This window comes from Nannospalax galili, unplaced genomic scaffold, assembly GCF_000622305.1.
Source record: "Nannospalax galili isolate Female #2095 unplaced genomic scaffold, S.galili_v1.0 scaffold300, whole genome shotgun sequence".
In the NCBI taxonomy this organism is placed as follows: Eukaryota; Metazoa; Chordata; class Mammalia; order Rodentia; family Spalacidae; genus Nannospalax; species Nannospalax galili.
The window spans coordinates 1,797,308-1,818,455 of NW_008347322.1; the positions used below are offsets into that span (position 1 = coordinate 1,797,308).

Sequence of the window (21,148 nt, forward strand, 5' to 3'; positions counted from 1 at the left end):
CTGTGCATCTACACCCCCCCCCAGCACCCCCAGGGAGTGAGTGGCAGGATAAAGCTCTCACCCTGCTTTCCCTCTGCAGGCCTCACACTGTCATGCAGCCCTGGCCACTGTTTAGAAATCAGAAGGGAAGCTTCTGGCTGGGGCAGGAAAACCAGGGTCCTGGCAGGAGAGGAGGCCACTGCCGGAAATTGAACACAATGACCATTTAGCATTGGCCTGGGGGAGGGGGCAGGGAAGTCCCTGTCTCTTCTGCCAATGCCTCCCTCCCACTCCCACCTTGGGGTTGATTTCCTGGTGGCAGTACCTGGCCTAGCTGACTCTGTCCTGGTGTGAGGTCCCTTCCACTCTGGAAACCACCAGACTGTTTCTGCTGCTCCCACCAAGCCTGGGGTTGCAAGATGTCAGTCTGCCTCCCATCTCCATTCTAAGCCAACACGCCACTGACCCAGCTTGACCTGCCCCAGTGTGTGCTCTCTGGAGGTCATGAGGTCTGTGCTCCTGCAGACTGCTGCCTCAACCAGGCAAGCGGAATGTATGGATCTGCAGCACTTAGAGGCAGCAGGAGCCACCACCCTGTTCTGCCTGACTTTCATAGACCTCCAGCTCAGATGCTAGCCCTGTCTGCTATGAGGCTGGGGGGCAGAGAGGTGAAGTCTCTGACCTAGATAAATCTGTTGCCAGAAAGGGTCGAAGGCAGCCGGGTCTTGAGCACAAGCTGTGTTCCCTGGGGGGTGCCTGCTGAAGAGCAGGGCAGAGTTGACTTGCAGACAGAGGAAGCCAGCAGAGGTCGGTGACTTATAAGCCAGGCCCTGGTCAGGTGAGTGATGGGGAGGCTTATTTATAGTCCAGAGGAAGGTGAAAGTGCCTCTGACCTGGAGACCCTGAGGACCCTGGAGCCACAGGTTTAGCACAATAGCAAGGGCTTGGTGGAAAGGCCTGAGCTAAGTAATTTGCATGTATTTTGTCCTTTGAGGGTCAGGGCTATTAATAGCCCATTTGACAGATGAAACAACTAATTAGATTGCTCCAAGTCAACAAGCTGGTCAACTGCAGAGGCTGAGGCCAGGCAGCTTCCTCCCTCTGGCAGCTTGCCTATGGGGCCTGAAGGCTGTATGGGTTGGACACAGTGAAGGGGGGCTTCTCCCTCTGGGCTATCTGGTCTCTTGATCACACTGTGAGCAACTCTTCAGCTTAACCCCAGGGCTCTTCTGTTCCTTTGACACTGGAGACCCAGAGGCATGGTCTAAGGGGTGTGTCTGAGTGTCTCTGTGACTGTGTCTACACTATGATCTTCCAGAGGGGCTTCCTAGTTGACTGAAAGGGTGGCCTCCAGGAACTTTGGGGGCCTGTTATATCTGGCCACCACTTGGGCCCTCAGGACCCCCTGGTTGCATCCTTCCCATGTTCCTCAGAGGCACTGTAGGAAAGGAGGGGCCAGGCTAACAGGTACTGGCCCTCATTCCATGGTTGGACCCAATTTCCAGGCCTCTGGGTAGATTTATTACTGGCCTTCGGATCTGAGGGAGCCAGTGGGGTTAGTTTCAGAAGGCTGTACCCAGAAGGTGTAGTGCTGCTGTGCTGTGACCTCCCTGGCCTGAAGCTGTGCCTCCAGCAGGACCACAAATGCCATGTTCCCAAGACATACACCCCCAGGGGAGTGAGCCCGCTCCATCCAGAGAGAGAGAGAGAGAGAGGGAGAGAGAGAGAGAGGGAGAGAAAACACCTGATGCAGAGCTTTGAGCAGACCCAGATCTCCTGAGAAAGGACAGTCTCAGGGTTGCTCACTGCAGGGCACAGGGACCAAGACTGCTGGGCCATGGGTGTTGTGTTGGCCCTGTCCTTTCCCTCGGCTACCTTCGCCTGCGGTCACACTAGGCAAAAGGCATGCTGTCCTTTTGAACCCAGAGGCGAAGAGCTTGGTCACTTTGAGCCTTAGATCTCCTCCTGCCCTCTGAGCCTCAGTTTCCTCATCTTCACAATGGGCATGATGACATTTCCTTTGAGAGTCCTGGTGTGAACCAAGTATGACAGACAGCCTGACAAGTGTAGTCCACAGTGCCCAGCAGTGCCACTGACAGCTAGCTGGACAGGTCATGGCCAGTTAGTTTTTCTGACCAGATGGCAAAGGAGCCACCTGAGGCTTCAGAATGTCTGGGCTCCTGGGACACATATCCTGGCCCTTGTAGCTCACCTCAGCGTGGCATCACATCATCACAGGCCATTTCCCCAGGATATGTCCTCAGTCTTCAGTTAGAGGCACAGGTGTGAAAGTACTAGCCTGGTCACCTTCCCACCTGCTGCATAGCCTGAGGAAGTCCTTCCTGTCTTCAGTCCCTCCCTTCATCTGTGTGAGCAAGGGCTGGACCCTGCACTGACTCTGGTAGAAGTAACAGGCAGACTGAGGTGTGTCCCCACAGGCTCTGGATCAGATCCCTGTCCTGGCTGATCTTTTCTGGCTCTCCACCTGGGTGCGCCTCTCTACCTGTCCCTTCCTGGCTGTTTCCTCATCAGAGGACCTGGCACGGGAGGTGTGCTCATGCACCGGATGCCCTTGGTCTGTGGTGTGTTGGTCTGGACCTGCAGCTGGGCCTGCCTTGTACTTGAGGGTACAAGACCATGCTCACACCCAGGACTGGTCCTGTGGTCACCGTTTGCCAATAAGAGTTGGTTACAAATGGACAGTAGGGCAGAGTGGACAAGGCTAGTCTCCCCTCCCCTCTTCAACCTCAGTTTCCTCCCTCCTGAAATACTCACAGGTCCAGTGGCAGGACTCGACAGGGAGGGCTCCTGGGGACCTGTATCTGACTCTGTGGGAGATCAGCATGGGCCTAAGACTTCACTTTTTGGGAGCTCCCTTGTTGGCCTCGGCAGCTAGGCGTCTTAGAAGGCAATCCCCAGTTAGAAGAGACGGCCTCTCTGTAGTGCTTGGGGATCACCCAGGGCTGACCCTGAATCCTTGTGGGAGTGCTGTGGTGCTCTCTGCCCTAGGGCTTAGTTTCCTGGACCTCACCTAGAGCAGGGGAGGGCTCTGGTGCTTGGTATTTGCATTCTCCCCCCTCAGTTGGGGCTCGTGGTCCAAGGGCTGAGCCAGGCCTTGGGCTTTAGGGGTCCTGGGTTCTCACCTCAGCCTGGACACTGTCTACTTAGCTCTTCCCCTGGCCTTAGGCTCTACCTCTATAAAATGGAAAGGGTGCTGGGATAGACTGAATCCAAGTAGTCTGAGATGACCAGCCCCCACCCAGTCGTTCCCTGTTTCAGGCAAGGGCCAGGAAACTGAGAAGCTCCCACTGCTGCTGGAGGACTGAGGATAGTCCTCCATAGTCTCAGGTGGGCCTCTGACTGGTCACCAGCCCTGTGTTGTCTGCTGCACTTAGCCAGCTGCAACCCCAACCCTGTCACCTGTAAACTGTTAACTGTTCTCCCATCCCATGGCCAGTTCACTGAGCTAAGCTGAGTGAGGGTCAGGACCCTTCTAAAAGGACAGTGCATGGGTCTGGTGGGCCTGATGGACCTCCCCAGAGGTTCTCAGAGGTCAAGACTGGGCTGGAAGAGTCTTCCTTTGCAGAGACTCCTCTAATCACATCTGGTATCAGTGTCCTGAGCACCCAAGTGGTCAGCAACAGTGTCAGGGTCTCGCACAGGGAACCCCCCACCCCCGGCCACAGATCTGGACTTCAGTCCCTAGCACTGTACAGTGCCAGCTTGCAACAGGCCTTTACTGCTGCCCAATGGAAATGTGCCCTGGCCAGACCAGCCGACAGGATATGTTGAGGCCGGGAGGCAGTAGCCATCCCTGAGCAAGCCACTCCTCAGCCCTGGGCTAGGCTGGCAGCCCAGCAGCTGGCCTGGGCCCTGCATTGGTGTCATGTGATCCCTGTGCCCTTCCCCCACCTGAGGGGCCCCTTCTGCCAGCTGGGTTGGTAGGGGGAGGTGCAGGTGATGAGAGCTGCACATGCCTGCCTGGGGGTGTATGTGGGGGGGTTGACACTGTCACAGAGATGAGGAGTTGCTCGAGCTGTGCAGAGCCAGCCCCATCCTCTCAGTTTCTTTTACACAACCACAGCAGGAATGAACTAGACTGCTCCATGTTGCTGAGTGCCGGGCAACTTTTGCACTAGATACCCAGAGAGGGCCTAGGCAGAAGGTAACTGAGAGGGGACTTTCTCCCTGAGAATCTGCCCTCAGGACACCCTGGGGCAGGGATCATGCAACCCAAGGCTACCTTGGGCTAGCATCTTAGTAAAGAACCCATGTGGGCAGTCCCAGGCACCCAGGGACACTCAAGCAGGCTAGGGAGAAAAGGAGGTGGGGGGAGGTTAGCCTAGTAAGCAGCTGATGTGGCAGCGATGCCTGACTGTCCCTGTCTGCCTGCTTTGGGGGCGGCATCCAGGTAGCCTCTGAGCGATTAGGGAAGAATACCACATAATAGGCTGTGTCCTCAGAGGATCTCCCAGTTCCACCCCCACATGCACAAGCCTTCAGGTTCTGGGATGCCGTTGAGAGCTGTGTCTCTAACACACTCAGGTGAGGGGCCTGAGGGTGGAGGTGTCCTCTGTGAGCAGGGCCCACCCCCCTCACTATCTCTGGGGCATGGATAGCCTAGAACCCCCAGGATGGAGAGAGAAAACATGGCTCGGTGGTAAGTATACCTCATCAGTGTTCTCAGGGTCAGTGGGATGTGTGTCCCCAGCTAAGAGAGAGGGAGCTACGGGCCAAGCGTGATTCCCTTGAGGCAGAATGTCAGGTAGCATGAGGCCCAACAGGGACAGCTCGGGTCCGTTATCTCCTCAGAAGGCATGTGCCTGTGCAGGACAAGGAGAGGCGGCCTCCTCACCTCCTGCTCCAGCTCCCTGCTCCCATGCACACCACCAGGGCCTATTTCCTGGTTCCTTACCTGGGGGCTTCCTTACCCATCCCCCCCTAGCTGGCTCCTCATCCACCAGGCAGGGTGTTAGGAGAATCAAAGGCTCCAGGTCTCCAACAGCAAGCACACTGCTTACCTCAGGAGGGTTGGCAGACATGGCAGAGTTTGGGGCACAAGTCCGAATCATCGCCTCTCTGCCTGTGTAGAGGCTCAGCCCGCTTGGTAGGGTAGGGTGGGTCTAAACCTCCGGGGACCTCATCACACCCACCTGGACTGCTGCCCAGGGTCACTGAGTCCAGGGTGCTGGTTGCTGTAACCCCTGAAGCTTATCTCTCTTGAAGCAACTTTCTGTTTCTATATTGGGGTGGAGGGGTAGCTAACAGTGCACCGTTGGTCTCTGGAGGGAAGTTCCCTGCACTGAAGGCCTAGGGTTGCCTGGGGTGCATGAGTCTGCTTACCCACTGACTTCCAGGAAACAGGGTTGGCCGGCTTTGCAGAGGAGGCGGATGGTCACGAGCGTGGTGGCCACGGCTTTCCCCTTGGTACAAAGCCCAGAATGGGAGGGCAGAGGAAGTAGACTTCTGAAAGCCTCTCCCAGGCCTCCCAGAGCCCAGCAGGGGTGGGCAGCCGAGCCTAGGGTACTGCCCACGGCGTGCTGGCCCCTGGCTCTGCTCCGGGCCCTGGAAAAGAATCTACAGCGGGACTAGGCACTGTCAGCACTTTGACCTGAGCCTCGAGGACCCCACAGTGGTTCCCACAGTTAGCACTGGGCGTGCAGCCAATGTCCCTGAGCCAGGCTCATACCTGCTGACCCCTTGCTGAACTCAGAGGCTGGTTTCTTTACCCTACCCCCCAGGTGTATCTCTTCCCTAAGTATCACAAGGAGTGGGAGCTGGGCTACCGGAGAAGCCCGTTTCCCTTTCTGCCCTGGGCTCTGAGGAGTTAGCCAGACGACTATCCCATTCCCATCCCAACCAGGCCTCATGACCTGGGGTTCTGTGGAAGCTCAACATTGCGGCTCCTCACTCTTCCCCGCTCACGTGAGGAGGAGCAGCCATCTGGGAACTTCTGTGTTACCCAAGAAGGCTCAGAGGCATGAATGAACAGAAAGAAGGGGAAGGAAGTGGCCTCGGATGTGGCTGTCAGGGACACCCCAAAGCTGCCCAGACCCATGATACTGACTCCTGGGCTGGGCCAGGGGAAGCTTCCCACTGCTGCTGGGTCAGCTGGGACAGAGAGAGATGGGGGTAAGGGTAACTCCAGGCCTTGGGCTGTGGGAGCCAGAGCCACCTGTGACTACGTTAAACTTTGGGATGGAGGCTCTGCCACATACGCAAGACAGCTTGACTTAGGTCAGTTGTTCCTGCCTCAGCCTCTACTTACCCTTTTGTGCAACAGCTGAATAACAGTGCCCGCCCTGAGGGAAGATGGTGTGGGGCGCTCTAGTCCCAGGCAGGACCAGGTTGCTGGGGCGGGTTGGCAGCCCTGGGGTCCCATCATGTTCACCTTTAGGTCATGAGGGGAGCTGGTGGGAAGGGGAGTTCTGTCTCTCCCTTTACCCCGCACTGGAGGTCTAGGAGGCTCCTATCTGTGCCCTCCCTGGGACGAGAGTAAGTTAGGGCCATCCCCCTTTGGCAGCACCCTGGCAGATCCCTGATATCCTCTTTGCAGAGCTCTACACAGGAGATCGGCGAGGAGCTGATCAACGGGGTCATCTATTCCATCTCTCTGCGCAAGGTTCAGCTGCACCAGGGAGCCACCAAGGGCCAGCGCTGGCTGGGGGTGAGTGTGGGGAGGCCACAGGGAGCATAGTATCGACTCCCAGGGTTTCTGTTTGATGGCTCCTGCCCTTCTCAGGACTCTGGGCTGACTCTCCACCCCGTAGCCCAGAGTCCAGCCCACACACAAAGGCCCTGCCAGCTTGCTATGTGTGCAGGGAGACACCATTGACTTTGTTTCTCATTTCCCACAAGGCCATGCATGTGTCCTTGCACGTCTTGCTGGGTTTAACACCTGTCCCCAGGTGTCAAGTCTTACCCTAGCCTTACATTTCATCTCGTATGGTCAGACTGCCCCATACTTCAGGCTACTACATATACCTCCCTGCAACTTGCTCTCAGAACAGTCTCGGCCCTTGAGGTAAGAAGCTGGGCCTGACCCAGCCACATAATATTCCAGAGGGAAACCAGCTTCATAGCTGTTGAGCCTCATTGCTGTTGGACCCCGACATGATTTCCCTGTGTGGCCATTGCGGCCTGTTGAGGGAATGTTCTGGGTCCTAAGAGGCCACCCCTACTCCCATAGTAAGCCTGTCTTTTTCTCCCTATGTGGGACTGTTTCGTTTGAACTGTTGTCACTGAGCTGACAAGCTAACAGAAGGTTTCCACACCTCAAGTTCTACCTTAAAATCTGAGATCCAGCCGGGCATGGTGGCCAAGCTTGTAGTCCCAGCACTCGGGAGGCAGAGGCAGGCGGATCTCTGTGAGTTCAAAGCCAGCCTGGTCTACATAGTGAGTTCCAGGACACCTGCGGCTACAGAGAGACCCTGTCTCAAAAAGACAAAAAAAAAAAAAAAAAAAAAAAAAAAAAGAAATTCTGAGACCCTTCTTCCAGAGACACTCATGCCCCAGCTCTGGCCACACACCACTGAGGGCTTGGGATGGGGTCTGAGCTCCAGACCCTGCTTTCCTGAGACAACGGCTCTGCCGCTGACTGCCTTTCCCTCGTCCACCCAGTGTGAGAACGAGTCGGCCCTGAACCTCTATGAGACCTGCAAGGTGCGCACAGTGAAGGCTGGTACCCTGGAGAAGCTGGTGGAGCACCTGGTGCCGGCCTTCCAGGGCAGCGACCTCTCCTACGTCACTGTTTTTCTGTGCACCTACAGAGCCTTCACTACCACTCAGCAGGTGCTGGATCTGCTATTCAAAAGGTGAGCGCCACCTTCAGGCCCAGGGATCCCCTGCTTGGCCAGGTCTTGGGAATGCCTTGTGTCTCTGTGAGTCCCAGTTTGGTGGTGGGCACCCTCATAGGCCATTATCAGGACCAAATTGGATGTACCCTGGCTTGGCCTTCCCAGGCCTACGGGCCCTTCTATAACTTTCCCCTCCCTCCACAAGAAGCTGTTAGTCCAGGAGACTCCACCCACCAAGGCCTTGGGTCAAACAAATCCTCCACTTATAAAGGAGGTTCCAGATGCCATGATTCAGGACACTGCAATCTAAGTCTAGAGCTCAGGGACCCCTGGTGGTAGACTGAGAGACCTCCGGTCCACTGAGGTGTCTGGTTGGGCTCGGTCATTTCACAAACGCAAGTACCTCCTATGTGTGGCATTGGGTCCAGATACTTAGCATAATTCAGTGAAAAGCAGGAGAATCCTGCCATCCTGGGCTCCGTTCCCATTGGGGGGTCAGCCAGTAACACTAGACATCATAAGCAGGTACGGTAGATGTGATGCCCTCACGGCCTCCTCTAGATATGGCTGCATCCTTCCGTACTCCAGTGAGGATGGTGGACCACAGGACCAACTCAAAAAGTGAGTGGACTTTGGGTCAAAAAGGAAGGCACCTGTTTTTGGGGTGGGGTGGTTTGGGGGACTGGAGTTGAGCAGAAGCGAGGTCCTATATTTTTGGTTCCTGCTTGTGGGCTGAGGGTTGGACACGATGCTGAGCATTCAGGGACAGAGGGGAGGTTAGGGGGTTGAGAACCAGCCCCTATGAGAATCTGCCCCTAGGACAGCCCATCCCAGATGACACATGGGCCTCACTCCTTAGTAATGGACACTCATCAGACCCCCAGGGGTTCGAAAGCAGGCTGTACCCTTCAGCAAAACAGACAGCTCATACGTGTCTCACAGAGAATGGGCAGCAAGGTGGCAGCCACTGGTCATGGTTCTAGGAATGCCATCAGGAGTCAGGGATTTCCCTAGAGAGTGGGGAGAGCCGTCCTCCCATCAGTGAGGCCCCCTCTCTCTGTAGCCTTTGCCCAGTTACCAGGCCTGCCACGGCCTAGACAACCAAAGGGACTTGGGCAGGGGTGTGTGGGGACAGGCCACTGGAGTGCCTCAGGAGGGCAGAAGGGGGAGAGATTATGCCTCTGACTCTGTTGCCTGCCCCCCAGTGCCATCTCTTCTATCTTGGGCACCTGGCTGGACCAGTACTCGGAGGATTTCTGTCAACCTCCAGACTTCCCCTGCCTCAAGCAGCTGGTGGCTTATGTGCAACTCAACATGCCTGGCTCAGACCTGGAGCGCCGTGCCCACCTTCTCCTGGCCCAGCTGGAGGACCTGGAGCCCAGTGAGGCTGAATCTGAGGGTGAGGAGCCTGGGGCAGGCACATAGAGCCTGGTAGGAGAGGTCGGTACTGGGCCCCACTAGGAAGAGACTCCAGGGCTGACAGCGGGCCTGGAGCTAGGATGAGCCTTGGACCCAGCAGGTAGTATGCTGTGACCTGGGATGGCCTCTTGTTGTGGGTACAGGGGCTTCTCTGACGGACAGCGGCCCTCTCTGTCTTTGGAAGGACTCTGGGCAAGGCAGCCATGTTCGGTCTTATCTCCTGCAGCTCTGTTACCGGCTCCAGTGCTAACTCTAAAACCAGCTTCAGAGCTAGAGCCAGTTCCGACGCCGCTTCTGGAGCCCAGCCCAGTGGCGGCCCCAGCACCAGCCTCCGAGCTCCATCCAGCTCCCACAGTGCCATTGGTGCCCAGCCTGGTGGCGATACCAGCCTCCGAGCTCCGGCCAGCCCCAGTACCTGCTCAGAAGCAAGAGCCAGCACTGCCTCTAGAGCCTGAGCCATCCCCAGCACCCGCTCCAGAGCTAGAGCCAGCTCTCTCACAGACCCTGGAGCTCGAGCCAGCCACAGCACTGACTCCTGCACTTCTAGAACCTTCCTGGCCTTTACCAGAGGCTGCAGAGAATGGACTGGAGAAGCCTCATCTGCTGCTGTTCCCTCCCGACCTGGTGGCTGAGCAGTTCACGCTGATGGACGCAGTGAGTGCTGGCCGGGCAGGGTGGGGCCAGCTTCCTCTGTCCAGAACTGCTGCTCTCTGGTGCAGAGCCTCTGTCCCAGGGCCAGTCCCAGTTCCAGTGTTGCAAAACACATGACTCGGGTACATTTCTTAGCCCCAAATCATTGATTCCCCTCTTTACTGCAGAGATGGAACACACACACACACACACACTCACAAAATGTAAAGATTAAAGGATTTGGGGCAGACAGAATGGCAGGCCTGACCTGTTAGGGGTGGATGGGTGCTCACCAAGATGCTCTTAGGCCCCTGGGACACCCCTCCATCTGTTCAGGAGGCTTCTCTAACCTCAGCACTTATGAGGTACCTGCTGTGTATTGGAGGCCCCGGCAGACACAGGGCTGGCCTACATAGCAGATGCACGTGCTGGAGGAAAGAGGTACTTTCTGAGATGGGCAGGCCTGAACCACTGGTCTGTGCACTGAGCTTGAGTAGGGAAAACGCCACTCTCCCTGTCCCCGTGTTTTCACCCTGCACTCAGTGGTCAGGTGAAGCGTGAGACTCCCATGGGGCTCAGCCACATCCTCGGTCTGCAAGCTCCAGCCCCTACTACTGGGCTCCAGCCTGGGCCTGTGGACTGTGGCAGGGCCCAGTGACACTGATCCCCTCCCTAGGAGCTATTCAAGAAGGTGGTGCCCTATCACTGCCTGGGCTCCATCTGGTCACAGCGAGACAAGAAGGGCAAGGAGCACCTCGCACCCACCATCCGTGCCACGGTCACCCAGTTCAACAACGTGGCCAACTGCGTCATTACCACCTGCCTTGGGGACCAGAGCACAAAGGCCCCAGACAGGGCCCGGGTGGTGGAGCACTGGATCGAGGTGGCCAGGGTAGGCTGCAGGAGGGGCCCAGGGACCCACTCTAAGGATGTGGGCTGTGGTGGGGGCCCCTGGACACAGTCCTTGCTGGGTACACACCCCTGGACACACAGCTGGGTTTACATTTCTCTCACACTCTACTCTTGAGCTAAGCGGAAACCCTGCTGTGTGAGCCCATGTCCCTGGCATGCTCTCTGGGAGCAACCCTGCATCCATGTCAGGGCTGATCAAGGGCTCAGCCCAGGGCACAGGAAGGCGCTCTCTGCTCGGCTCACAGAGTTCTCACCCCCAGGAGTGCAGAATCCTGAAGAATTTCTCCTCCCTCTACGCCATCCTCTCTGCTCTACAGAGCAACGCCATCCACCGTCTGAAGAAGACGTGGGAAGAGGTGTCCAGGTGGGTACCTCACTTAGTGGAAGCTGTGAGTCTCTCCCTCCCCCTCCCAATGCCCCTGGCTGACTTTACCCTCAGTGAGCCTCACAGCAAAGTCCGAGGGTGGGGCTCCTGGTGGGCACAAGTTAGTGTGCATACCCTCACTGGAGCCAGGTGAGAGATTTTGTGTTTGTACTTAGCCACAGAATTGAACAGTTGAAATCAAAACAGAGTGTTGGGTAGAAATGGGGGAGGACCCCCCATTGTGTAGCTTGAAGACCCTGCCCCAGCACATCCCACACGCCTGTAACATGCAGTAGAACTAATTTGGAAACCCCTTGTCCAGGTTGTTTAGAATCTTTATTCTAAAAGAAAATGGCTTTGTACTCATACCTGCCCTCTCCCACCCCTTCCCTCTCCGCCCTTCCCTCAGGGACAGCTTTCGAATATTCCAGAAACTGTCAGAGATATTCTCAGATGACAACAACTACTCCTTGAGCAGAGAACTGCTCATCAAGGTGAGGGGAGGACACGCTGAGGGAAGAGAGAGGGCGGGGTTGGGGGATAGTGGACAGGGAGTGGAGGGGAATTAGTTCATCACTGAAAGTTCTATGCAAACTCTAATCCCGGAGGAAGGGAAGAGGGTTGTCTTTGGCCCTTGGGCAGGTGGGGAGCATTTGAAGGAATAAGAGGCCCTGGTCTTGAACGCAGTGAGGAGGCCAGGTTCTGCAGGGAGATGAGAAGGCTGGACTAGCAAGCTTCTCTCTGGCTTCTAGTTGGGATTTAGCCACAGCCTCGCTGGTGGAAGTGGGACACAGCACCCTTCTCCTAGCCAGCCCAGCCTGTTGCCGTGAGGCCAGGCCCATGCCACTAGGCACTGCACACCCCTGGGGACAGAAGCCACCAGGGATGGGGATGATCCTCAGTTCCAAAGGCCCCAGACCCAGGGTTCAGGTCTGGCTGTACAGGAGGTGCTGCCTGCTGTCCTCAGCCCACTGCCCTAGAGAAGGTACTGACTGGCTGATGAACTCACCGTCAGTCCCTTCTGCCTCACCATGACGCTTCTATGTTTAAAAAAAAAAGGTCGGGCGTGGCGGTGCACGCCTTTAATCCCAGCACTCGGAGGCAGAGGCAAGCGGATCTCTTGTGAGCTCAAGTCCAGCCTGGTCTACATAGCAAGTTCCAGGACAGCTGGGGCTACAGGGAGACCCTATCTCAAAAAGACCAAAAAAAAAAAAAAAGGCAGTATCAGCCCCACGCCCCTGGAATACTGGTCAAGCAGAGCTGGCCCCCAGGGAGCCCTAGATCCTGGATGGACAAAGGCAGAGTTCTCTGTTGGGGAACACTCTGCAGGGGCCCGTGGAGATGGGGAGCTTTTGGTCTCAGGCCCCACCCGGGGGCCAGACAGGCAGGAGCTTGAGCACCTTGTGCCTCTCCCTTCACAGCTCAGCTTAGCTAGAGATTCCGGCCCATACTGAGGGGCCAGAAGACAGGACCCAGTCAGTGGCCAGGTAGGAACAGTACCTGCACAAGAGTGTCCAGGAGTCAGCAGGGCTCAGCTACAGGAAGGAGTCGGGACAGTACTGGGGCCAGACAAGAGGCAGGTGCAGGAGAGGATGCAGGTGTGGGGAGGCCAGGCCTGGGGTCCCCCGCCAGTGACAGAACAGGAGCGTGATCTATATTCATCACATGGGGCAACAGGGCATGTTGGTCCAGCCAACCAAGGGACCTCCAGACCCAAGGTCAACACTAGAGGGACACAGGGAGGGAGGTCTCAACTGACTGCATCCTCTACCCTGGCAGGAGGGTACCTCTAAGTTTGCCACTCTGGAGATGAACCCCAGGAGAGCCCAGAGGCGGCCGAAGGAGACGGTGAGCGACCTGGGGGTTGGGAGAGGAGGGGGCGCTCTTGGCCTTTCTCTCCCATGGCATCTGGCCAAGTAACCACCTACATCTTAGCGTTAAGCTGTATCACCAGAGCCAGGGTCTGGCAAGAACTTTTGGGGAGGGGTATGAGCAGGGGCTGAATCATCTGCCCAGGGGGTGTCAGCCTGGGGGTGGAACTTGGGGAGAGGTGGTTGAAGGTCCTCAGGCTGCCCTGAATGGGAGGTCCTGGTGGGGTCAGGGTCAGGTAGAGAAGGGGAGGTCCTGGTGGGGTCAGGGTCAGGTAGAGAAGGGGAGGTCCTGGTGGGGTCAGGGTCAGGTAGAGAAGGGGAGGTCCTGGTGGGGTCAGGGTCAGGTAGAGAAGGGGAGGTCCTGGTGGGGTCAGGGTCGGGTAGAGAAGGGGAGGTCCTGGTGGGGTCAGGGTCGGGTAGAGAAGGGGAGGAGGAGGGCTCCTGGGCCTCACTTATTCTCCACTTGATGCCACAGGGTGTCATCCAGGGCACTGTCCCCTACCTGGGCACATTCCTCACTGATCTGGTGATGCTGGACACTGCCATGAAGGATTATTTGTATGTGAGTGAGCCTGGGGCTGAGGTGGATGGCCTGGGGTTGGGTCCTGAGACCTGGAGGGATAGCACCCCTGACTGACCCCTGAGCTCTGGCTCTCCTAAGGGTTTCAAGTTTATCTTACATGCCGAGCACCTCGTCCAGGCTACATGGTGACACCCTCTTCATCCTCCCCCACCCCCCAGCTGTCTGATGAAAAGCTGTGGGTAAGGGTTGGCCAGGCTGGACATGCATTACGCTCAGATTGTGACTGTAGGCAAGGGTGAAACTTGACCCTCCAAGGTTAGACAGCATGTAGACCAAGCAAGGCCTTCTTACTAGAAGCCTCCATTGTCTTCAGAGAGGTGTGCCCATGAACCTCTGTCCTCTGATCCCCCAGCCCTGCCTAGGGCCCCATGTGGGTGTGCCCTGTCCCCTAGTGGGCATTTGTGGTAGTGCAGAACAAAGTGGGCAGGCCTTGATGGTAGAGGGGGCCCCTTTCTGATGGACACTGGCCGTCTGTCTTCCAGGGGAGACTGATCAACTTTGAGAAGAGAAGAAAGGTAAGTAGCAGCTGCTGCCTCTGCAGGGTGGACGTGGGGGACCTGGCTCCATCCCTGCCTTGATTTCTGGAGACGTTTGGTTCAAGGGGAGGTGGGGCTGGGAGTTGGGATCTAGGACAGCTGTTTGGAGAGTGGCTGTTTGGACTCACCTCTGAGAACAGGAAGGAACCTGGGTGGGTATATGGTGTCGGTTGAGCAGAGACCCAGAGGCTGGCCCTGGCCCCATCCAACACCCCCAAAGGCCCATCACCACCCTGTCCTCCCTTGACCCAGGAATTCGAGGTGATTGCCCAGATCAAGCTCCTGCAGTCGGCCTGCAACAATTACAGCATCACCCCTGAGGAGCAATTCAGAGCCTGGTTCCGGGCCATGGAGCGACTCAGTGAGGCTGAGAGGTGAGGCTGGGCAGGCCCCATGGCAGTGAGCATGGGCTGTTCCTGGCCCAACCCTGTCACATGGTTGGGGGAGCCCAACCTTGACCCCTAGTAGCCTCACAGCCACCTCTGCCTTAGCTACAACCTGTCATGCGAGCTGGAGCCCCCGTCCGAGTCAGCCAGCAACACCCTCAAGACCAAGAAGAGCACAGCTATTGTTAAGCGCTGGAGCGAGTAAGTGTCTGGGCCCAGGGGTGGGCTATGGGCTAGGAAAGCCAGCCAGGCCGGTGCTGGGGTCCTACCCCATCACTGGCCAGCCTTGTCAGTCACAGGATGAGTTGTATCAGCACTCTAGGCCTCAGTTTCCCCCCTCTGTCAAGTGGGGTGTTCCCTCAGAGATCCAGGAAGAGCACAGAACTGGTGAACCCAGCACTTGGCCTGGTGCCCCAAGCTCAGCAGTTGGGGGTGGCACCCTTCGGGAGGCCCCACAAGTAAGCCTGCTTCTTTATCCAGCCGCCAGGCCCCCAGCACAGAACTCAGTACCAGCGGCAGTGCCCACTCCAAGTCCTGTGACCAGCTCCGGTGTGGCCCCTACCTCGGCAGTGGGGACATCACTGATGCACTCAGCGTGCACTCGGCCGGTTCTTCCAGCTCTGATGTGGAGGAGATCAACATGAGCTTTGTCCCAGAGTCTCCTGATGGCCAGGAGAAGAAGGTGACTGCCCCTGTCCCCCCAACCCCTCTGTAGTCCCAGCCTTCCCCACACTGTCTACTGCAAGGGGCCCAGAAGCCCCTTCTCCTTAATGCAGGTTTTAGAAGTCCCAGAAGCCAGGCTGGAGAGATGGCTCAGAAGTTAAGATGTGTAGTGCTCTTAGAGGGCCCGTATTCATATGCCAGTACCCAGGTTAGGCACTTCATAACTGCCTGTAATTCCAACTCAAGGGGATCTGATGCCCTCTTCTGGTCTCTGCAGGGAACACACACGCACACACACAAATACACATGTAATTTTTAAAAAGCCTTAGCTGGGCGTGGTGGCGCACGCCTTTAATCCCAGCACTCCGGAGGCAGAGGCAGGCAGATCTCTGTGAGTTCAAGGCCAGCCTGGTCTACATAGTGAGTTCCAGGACAGCTGGGGCCACAGGGAGACCGTGTCTCAAAAAGACAAAAAAAAAATCCCTGAAGCTTGCTGCCAGCCTGCAGTGCCCCATGTGACCCGGGCTGCTGCTGACATAGCCATCCCCCACAGTTCTGGGAGTCGGCCTCCCAGTCATCCCCAGAGACCTCTGGCATCAGCTCAGCCTCCAGCAGCACCTCCTCCTCATCAGCCTCCACCACGCCCGTGGCCACTACACGCACCCACAAGCGCTCTGTCTCAGGGGTCTGCGGCTACAGCTCCTCGCTGCCGCTCTACAACCAGCAGGTGGGCGACTGCTGCATCATCCGGGTCAGCCTGGACGTGGACAATGGCAACATGTACAAGAGCATCCTGGTGAGCCAGCGACGGGACATCCCCATGGTGACTCTGACCAGGTGGCGGGACATCCCCATGGTGACTCTGACCAGGTGGCGGGACATCCCCATGGTGACTCTGACCAGGTGGCGGGACATCCCCATGGTGACTCTGAGCAGGTGGCGGGACATCCCCACAGTGACCTGCTGACCAGACAGCAGAACATTCTCAAGATGCCCACTCAGCCAGGCAGTAGGATGTCCCCACATTGGCAGGGCAACCCCACTGTGCCCTACTTGGCCAGCAGCAGACATAGATGGAACCCCACATGCTGCCCCTGCCCTCCTAGTAGTTTTAGGACAGGAATACTGGAGAATCCCACTCAGTGTTCATGGGAAGCAGAGTGCCCAACCCCCGTGCAGGAGTGGCCTGTGGGTCAGCCCAGCTAGGGAGGAGGCCTGAGGTAGAGGGGCAGAGGCTGGGGGAAATGAGGTCAGAGAATGGGCTGGGGCCCCACTCAGCACTGTAGGACTTTGGAGGACAGTGCAGCCCCTAGAAGCTGAAGCAGAGGCCAGCAGTAATGTGGGGGTCTCCATGAACTGACTAGGCCAACATGCCTGCTTCCTTGTATGATGATTCTAGATCAGGTCCCTGCTGCTGCCTGCAGTGCAGGGAGGATGCTTAGGAGGTTACTGTTGTGATCCAAGCAGGGACAGAGGTTACGGCAGGCTAGTGCCCATAAGGGAGGCAACAGCTCAGAGTGTGGGTGTTATACAGGATCTGCTCACAGCATAAATGGGCATGCACGGAAGACCCTTCTCATCCTCCAGAACTCTGCCTACAGATGAGTGCTTTGTAGCCCTGCCCTCTCTCACACTGGGCAGATACCCCACCATACACCACCCTGACCCATCCTCAGTCCCTCACTGCAGGAGCTGGAGTGGCTTGTCATTAGCAGTCACCTGATTGACCTGACCCCATGACTCAATCCACCTGAGCTCTGACCATCAGGGTTGAGGCAGTTGGGGGTCTAGCCTGTGCTGTCCAGGATTGTAGCGTCTGGGCCGGGCAGGCCTGGCACTGGGTGGTCACTGGGCATCAGCCGGCTTCTCCTCTCTTAGGGTTGGACTAGAAGCTGTCAGTTCCTCAGGCTCATTGATACTATCGTCCCCAAGGGGCACATAACTCTCCTAAGGCCATCCTAAGGGAGCAGAAGCTGAGGGGCACCCTAGGTGGGTCCCTGGCCACTGTACCCGAGGAAGCACTCCAGGGCCTTTGTCCTGATAGCCTGTTCCCTGCTTCAATGCAGGTGACCAGTCAGGACAAGGCCCCAACTGTCATCCGAAAGGCCCTGGACAAACACAACCTGGATGAGGATGAGCCAGAGGGCTACGAGCTGGTGCAGGTCATCTCAGAAGATCGCAGTGAGTCAGATGATGCCAATGGTAGAGGGGAAGGTCAGCTCTATCCCAGCCCCAAGCCCAAGAAGGCATAGCAACAGGGAAGGGTGGGCATGGCACCCACAGTGATCTGCCCCAGGGGAACTCTTGACACCCCGGGGTCTCCTCACTACCCCAGCATGTGCTGGGCCTCTTCATCCGTGTCCTATCCAGGACACAGCTGAGTAGTGTGTAAGGTGAGGGTCAGTGAGGAATAAAGAGAGAACATTGTTCAGGGGGTCAGGGTCAGGGACAGGGCTGCCTAAGATGAGAAGGGATTGCTTCAGAAAGGATTGGCACATGCTAAAACCCATACGGTGTGACGCTGTAGGGAACCAAGCCAGCATTGTAGAAACTGGGAGAAGGATGGACTCCAGAACAAGCCCAGGGTGGGGAGATGACTCTGGTTAAGAGCACTCACTGACTGCTCTTCCAGAGGACCTTAGTTCAGACCTCAGTATCCACATCAGGTGGCTCACAACCACCTGTAAATCCAGCTCCAGGAGGATCTGATGCCCTCTTCTGACCTCCATGGGCACTGCACTCCTGCACATACCCACATACAGACACACATACATGTAATTGAAAATAAATGAACAAGCCCATCCTTAAGGACCTTGGGACATTCCAGACTCTGTGCTCATGTCCCTGTGCCCAGAAGGAGACTTGCATCAGCGAGTTAATCCTAGAGACAAACACGTGGAAGTACATGCACCACAGAGGTCACCTGTGCGTGTTGTCACCATGCTGCGGATGTGAGCCAAGCTCCCCTCCAGTCAGCACCGACTCTCATGACGCTCCAGAGGTTGAACTGCAAACCCTCTTGTATCCTCTTGCACCATTTTGGTTATATGGGTAGAATGGTGGGAACCCCCACCACCTTGCAATAAAGTGGCCCCCCTGAAATCCCAGCAAAGTGCCGTTGGTCAGTACTGCAGAAGCTCAGGACCTAGAATCAAACAGGGTCAGCAGGAGCACTCGTCCAGCGTGGTACCAATGGACAGAGTCTAGGCCAGAGGAGACTGGTGGAAATAGCCCAGAGGAAGGGCTTCCGGGGTGTGTGGAGCCCTGGGGCAAGGCCTGACTTGTTCTGGTTTTGGAGCCCTTGTCCACAGTATGGCAGCATTGGGGAAGGTGGTCTGGATTCTAGAAAGCCTGTTCTGGCTGGAGCTGTGACCAGCAGCGGTGTGGGTGAAATGGAGTCATTGGCTAAAGTCCTTACGTCTCCTCAGTTTCTCAGCATCGTCTGTCCCCGGGTGGGAGTCACAGGAGTGGTCCTCAGTGATTATGGAGCTGGACTAGAGGGCCCTTGGGGCCTTGATGAGGCCTGGCCTAGAAGGCTCTCAAGTGGTAGGGGTGTTCCAGCCTGTGAGCACCACTCACTGTTCTGCTTATCTCCCCCCAGAGCTGAAGATCCCTGAAAACGCCAATGTGTTCTACGCCATGAACTCGACCGCCAACTATGACTTTGTCCTGAAGAAGCGGACCTTCACCAAGGGGGCGAAGGTCAAGCATGGAGCCAGCTCCACCCTCCCTCGCATGAAGCAGAAAGGGTTCAAGATCACCAAGGGCATCTTCTAAGGACACCTCCCAGGGTCTGGCTGACCTCAGGCTAAGCACTTAGAGACTAGAGTGGCCCAGGCCGCACAGGTACCTCCACCCACCTGCCAGCCCAGGCCACCTCCAGATCCAATTTCACCACAGACCTGTCCTGCTGCCGGGATTGACACCTGCCATTGACAGGCTGACCTGGCTTCTGGGGACCACTTGCCGCCTTAGGTGCCTTCTGCTCTCTGGAACCAGAGGACTAGCTGACTTTTGCCAAGGAGTGCTGCCAACTGGGCATGGTACCCTGCCTGCCCCTGGGCACTGCCCTCCACACACTTCCCTGACACCTCCCCAGGTGCAGGTCACTGCCACCCATGCCCGAGAGCGCTCCAGGGCACTCACTCAGCTAGCGGGGCCGATCGCTCACTGCAGTTCTCTCCTTGTGCCCATGGGCACTGGACTGGGACCTTCACTGGGGTCCTGGCCCTCCTCCAGCGCTCTAGCCTGTGTCAGGCTGCACCAAAGATTCCACCTTCAGGGCCAGCAGAATGAGGGGTGAGCCTACCACAAGCCCCCACCCTCCCACTGACCACCCCGCTGGTGTTGAATCCCAGTGGCCCTCATGAAATCCCATCAAAGTGCCATTCGTCACTGCATCCTGGGCTGCGAGACCATGGGAAATGGGGTTGGGGGAGGGGGTAATGGGGGTAAGGAGGACTTTGAGGGGAGGAGGAGGGGGACTGAATATTTGTATAAAAAGTAAAATGTTTACTGATGGGGTGGGGCAATATTTATTTGTTGTAAATAGAAAATGCTAGACTTGAATATTATATTAAAATCCTGTTTCTACTACAGCCTGGTCACTGGGGTCTTGTTATTCATTTCCTGTGTTCTCAAACTCACAGCACTCTGCCAGCCTCTGCCTCCCAAACATGAATGCTGCAGTAAAAGGCATGTGCCACGCATGTTATTAGCAACTTGCTTTTCATGTTGAAATAACTCAGAGGGGAAGTGGGCTGGAGAGATGCTCAGTGGTTAAGAGCATTGACTGCTCTTGCAGAGGACCCTGGTTTGGTTCCCAGCACCCACATGGCAGCTCACAGCCATCCTTAACTCCAGTTCCAGAGGATCTGACACCCGCTTCTGGCCTCGGCTGGTGTTGTGTGCACATGATACATATGCAGGCAAAACACTCATACACATTTTTTTTTTTTTAAATCAGAGGGCTCTGTGTGGTGGTACACACCTTTAATCCCAGCACTTGAGAAGCAGAGGCAGGCAGATCTCTGTGAGATCAAAGCCAGCTTGCCTACATAGTGAGTTCTAGGCCAACTGGGGCTACAGGGAGACCCTGTCTCAAAAAAAAAATGTGGCGGGGAGCGAGCTGCACATAAGCATTCATCTCTGCTCCCTGCTAGGCACATAGTGCAACCAGCTGCCTCCTGTCCAGCTTTCTCCACCATGATGGACTGTATCCCCGCAAACTATGAACCCAAATAAACCCTTCCTAAGGTTGCCAGGTGTCCTGTCACAGTGATGAGAAGAGTAATTGACACACTACCTGACTTCCATACTGGACAGACAGACAGACAGACAGACAGAAGCTCCAGGGGGAGAGAGAGGACCTGATCAACGCTAGAAACTAAGCCTAGCAAACAACGCGAATCAACAATGTTCACACAGAATTTCCTCCAGGACAGACCATGTTTTGGGTCACAAAACAAGCATCAGGGTTGGTGAGGTGGCTCAGTGGGTAAAGGCAGCTACCATCAAGCCTGACAACCTGAGTTCAATCCCTGGAGCCCCAGGTTGGAAAGAGAGAACTGACTCCCACAAGTTGTCCTCTACGTTCACACTGGGGCATGTGCACACCCATGCACATGCACACAGACAAAATGTAAAAAAAAAGTGTTAATGCATTTTAAAAGATGGAACTAGTGCAGACTATTTTTCCAACTAAGAAGACTTAAACCAGAAATCAACCGGAATACTTATAATTACGTGAAAATTAACACATTACCAGATGGGTCAAAAAAGTCACAAGGGAAATTAACAGATAATGAAAACAAAAACCACAGCACACCAAAATTTAAGGCACACAGTGAAATAAAAAACACCCTCAAGCAGGCATGGTGGTGCATGCCTTTAATCCCAGCACTTGGGAGGCAGAGGCAGGCGAATCTCCATGAGTTCAAGGCCAGCCTGGTCTACATAGTAAGTTCCAGGACAGCTGGGGCTACAGGGAGACCCTGTCTTAAAAAGACA

At 56.2% G+C, this 21,148-nt stretch overlaps 1 protein-coding gene across 4 annotated transcripts in view; it reads left to right on the top strand.

Annotated features, from left to right (window-relative positions):
• Positions 1-19,448, top strand: part of Ralgds (ral guanine nucleotide dissociation stimulator) — a 43,900-nt gene extending 24,452 nt beyond the window's left edge. For 2 of the 4 annotated variants that reach the window (XM_029568737.1, XM_008843940.3), the window contains exons 2-18: positions 6,536-6,646; positions 7,600-7,793; positions 8,301-8,396; positions 8,981-9,174; positions 9,421-9,848; positions 10,501-10,716; positions 10,997-11,100; positions 11,510-11,594; positions 12,880-12,948; positions 13,447-13,533; positions 14,037-14,069; positions 14,343-14,464; positions 14,582-14,677; positions 14,957-15,158; positions 15,693-15,935; positions 17,206-17,320; positions 18,741-19,448. In XM_029568737.1, the coding sequence (XP_029424597.1) occupies positions 6,536-6,646; positions 7,600-7,793; positions 8,301-8,396; positions 8,981-9,174; positions 9,421-9,848; positions 10,501-10,716; positions 10,997-11,100; positions 11,510-11,594; positions 12,880-12,948; positions 13,447-13,533; positions 14,037-14,069; positions 14,343-14,464; positions 14,582-14,677; positions 14,957-15,158; positions 15,693-15,935; positions 17,206-17,320; positions 18,741-18,916 (2,571 nt within the window). In that variant the 3' untranslated portion in view covers positions 18,917-19,448. The remainder of the gene's footprint in view (positions 1-6,535; positions 6,647-7,599; positions 7,794-8,300; positions 8,397-8,980; positions 9,175-9,420; positions 9,849-10,500; positions 10,717-10,996; positions 11,101-11,509; positions 11,595-12,879; positions 12,949-13,446; positions 13,534-14,036; positions 14,070-14,342; positions 14,465-14,581; positions 14,678-14,956; positions 15,159-15,692; positions 15,936-17,205; positions 17,321-18,740) is intronic. The other 2 variants (XM_008843941.3, XM_029568739.1) reach the window with 2 other exon arrangements.
• The last annotated feature ends 1,700 nt before the right edge of the window (positions 19,449-21,148 follow it).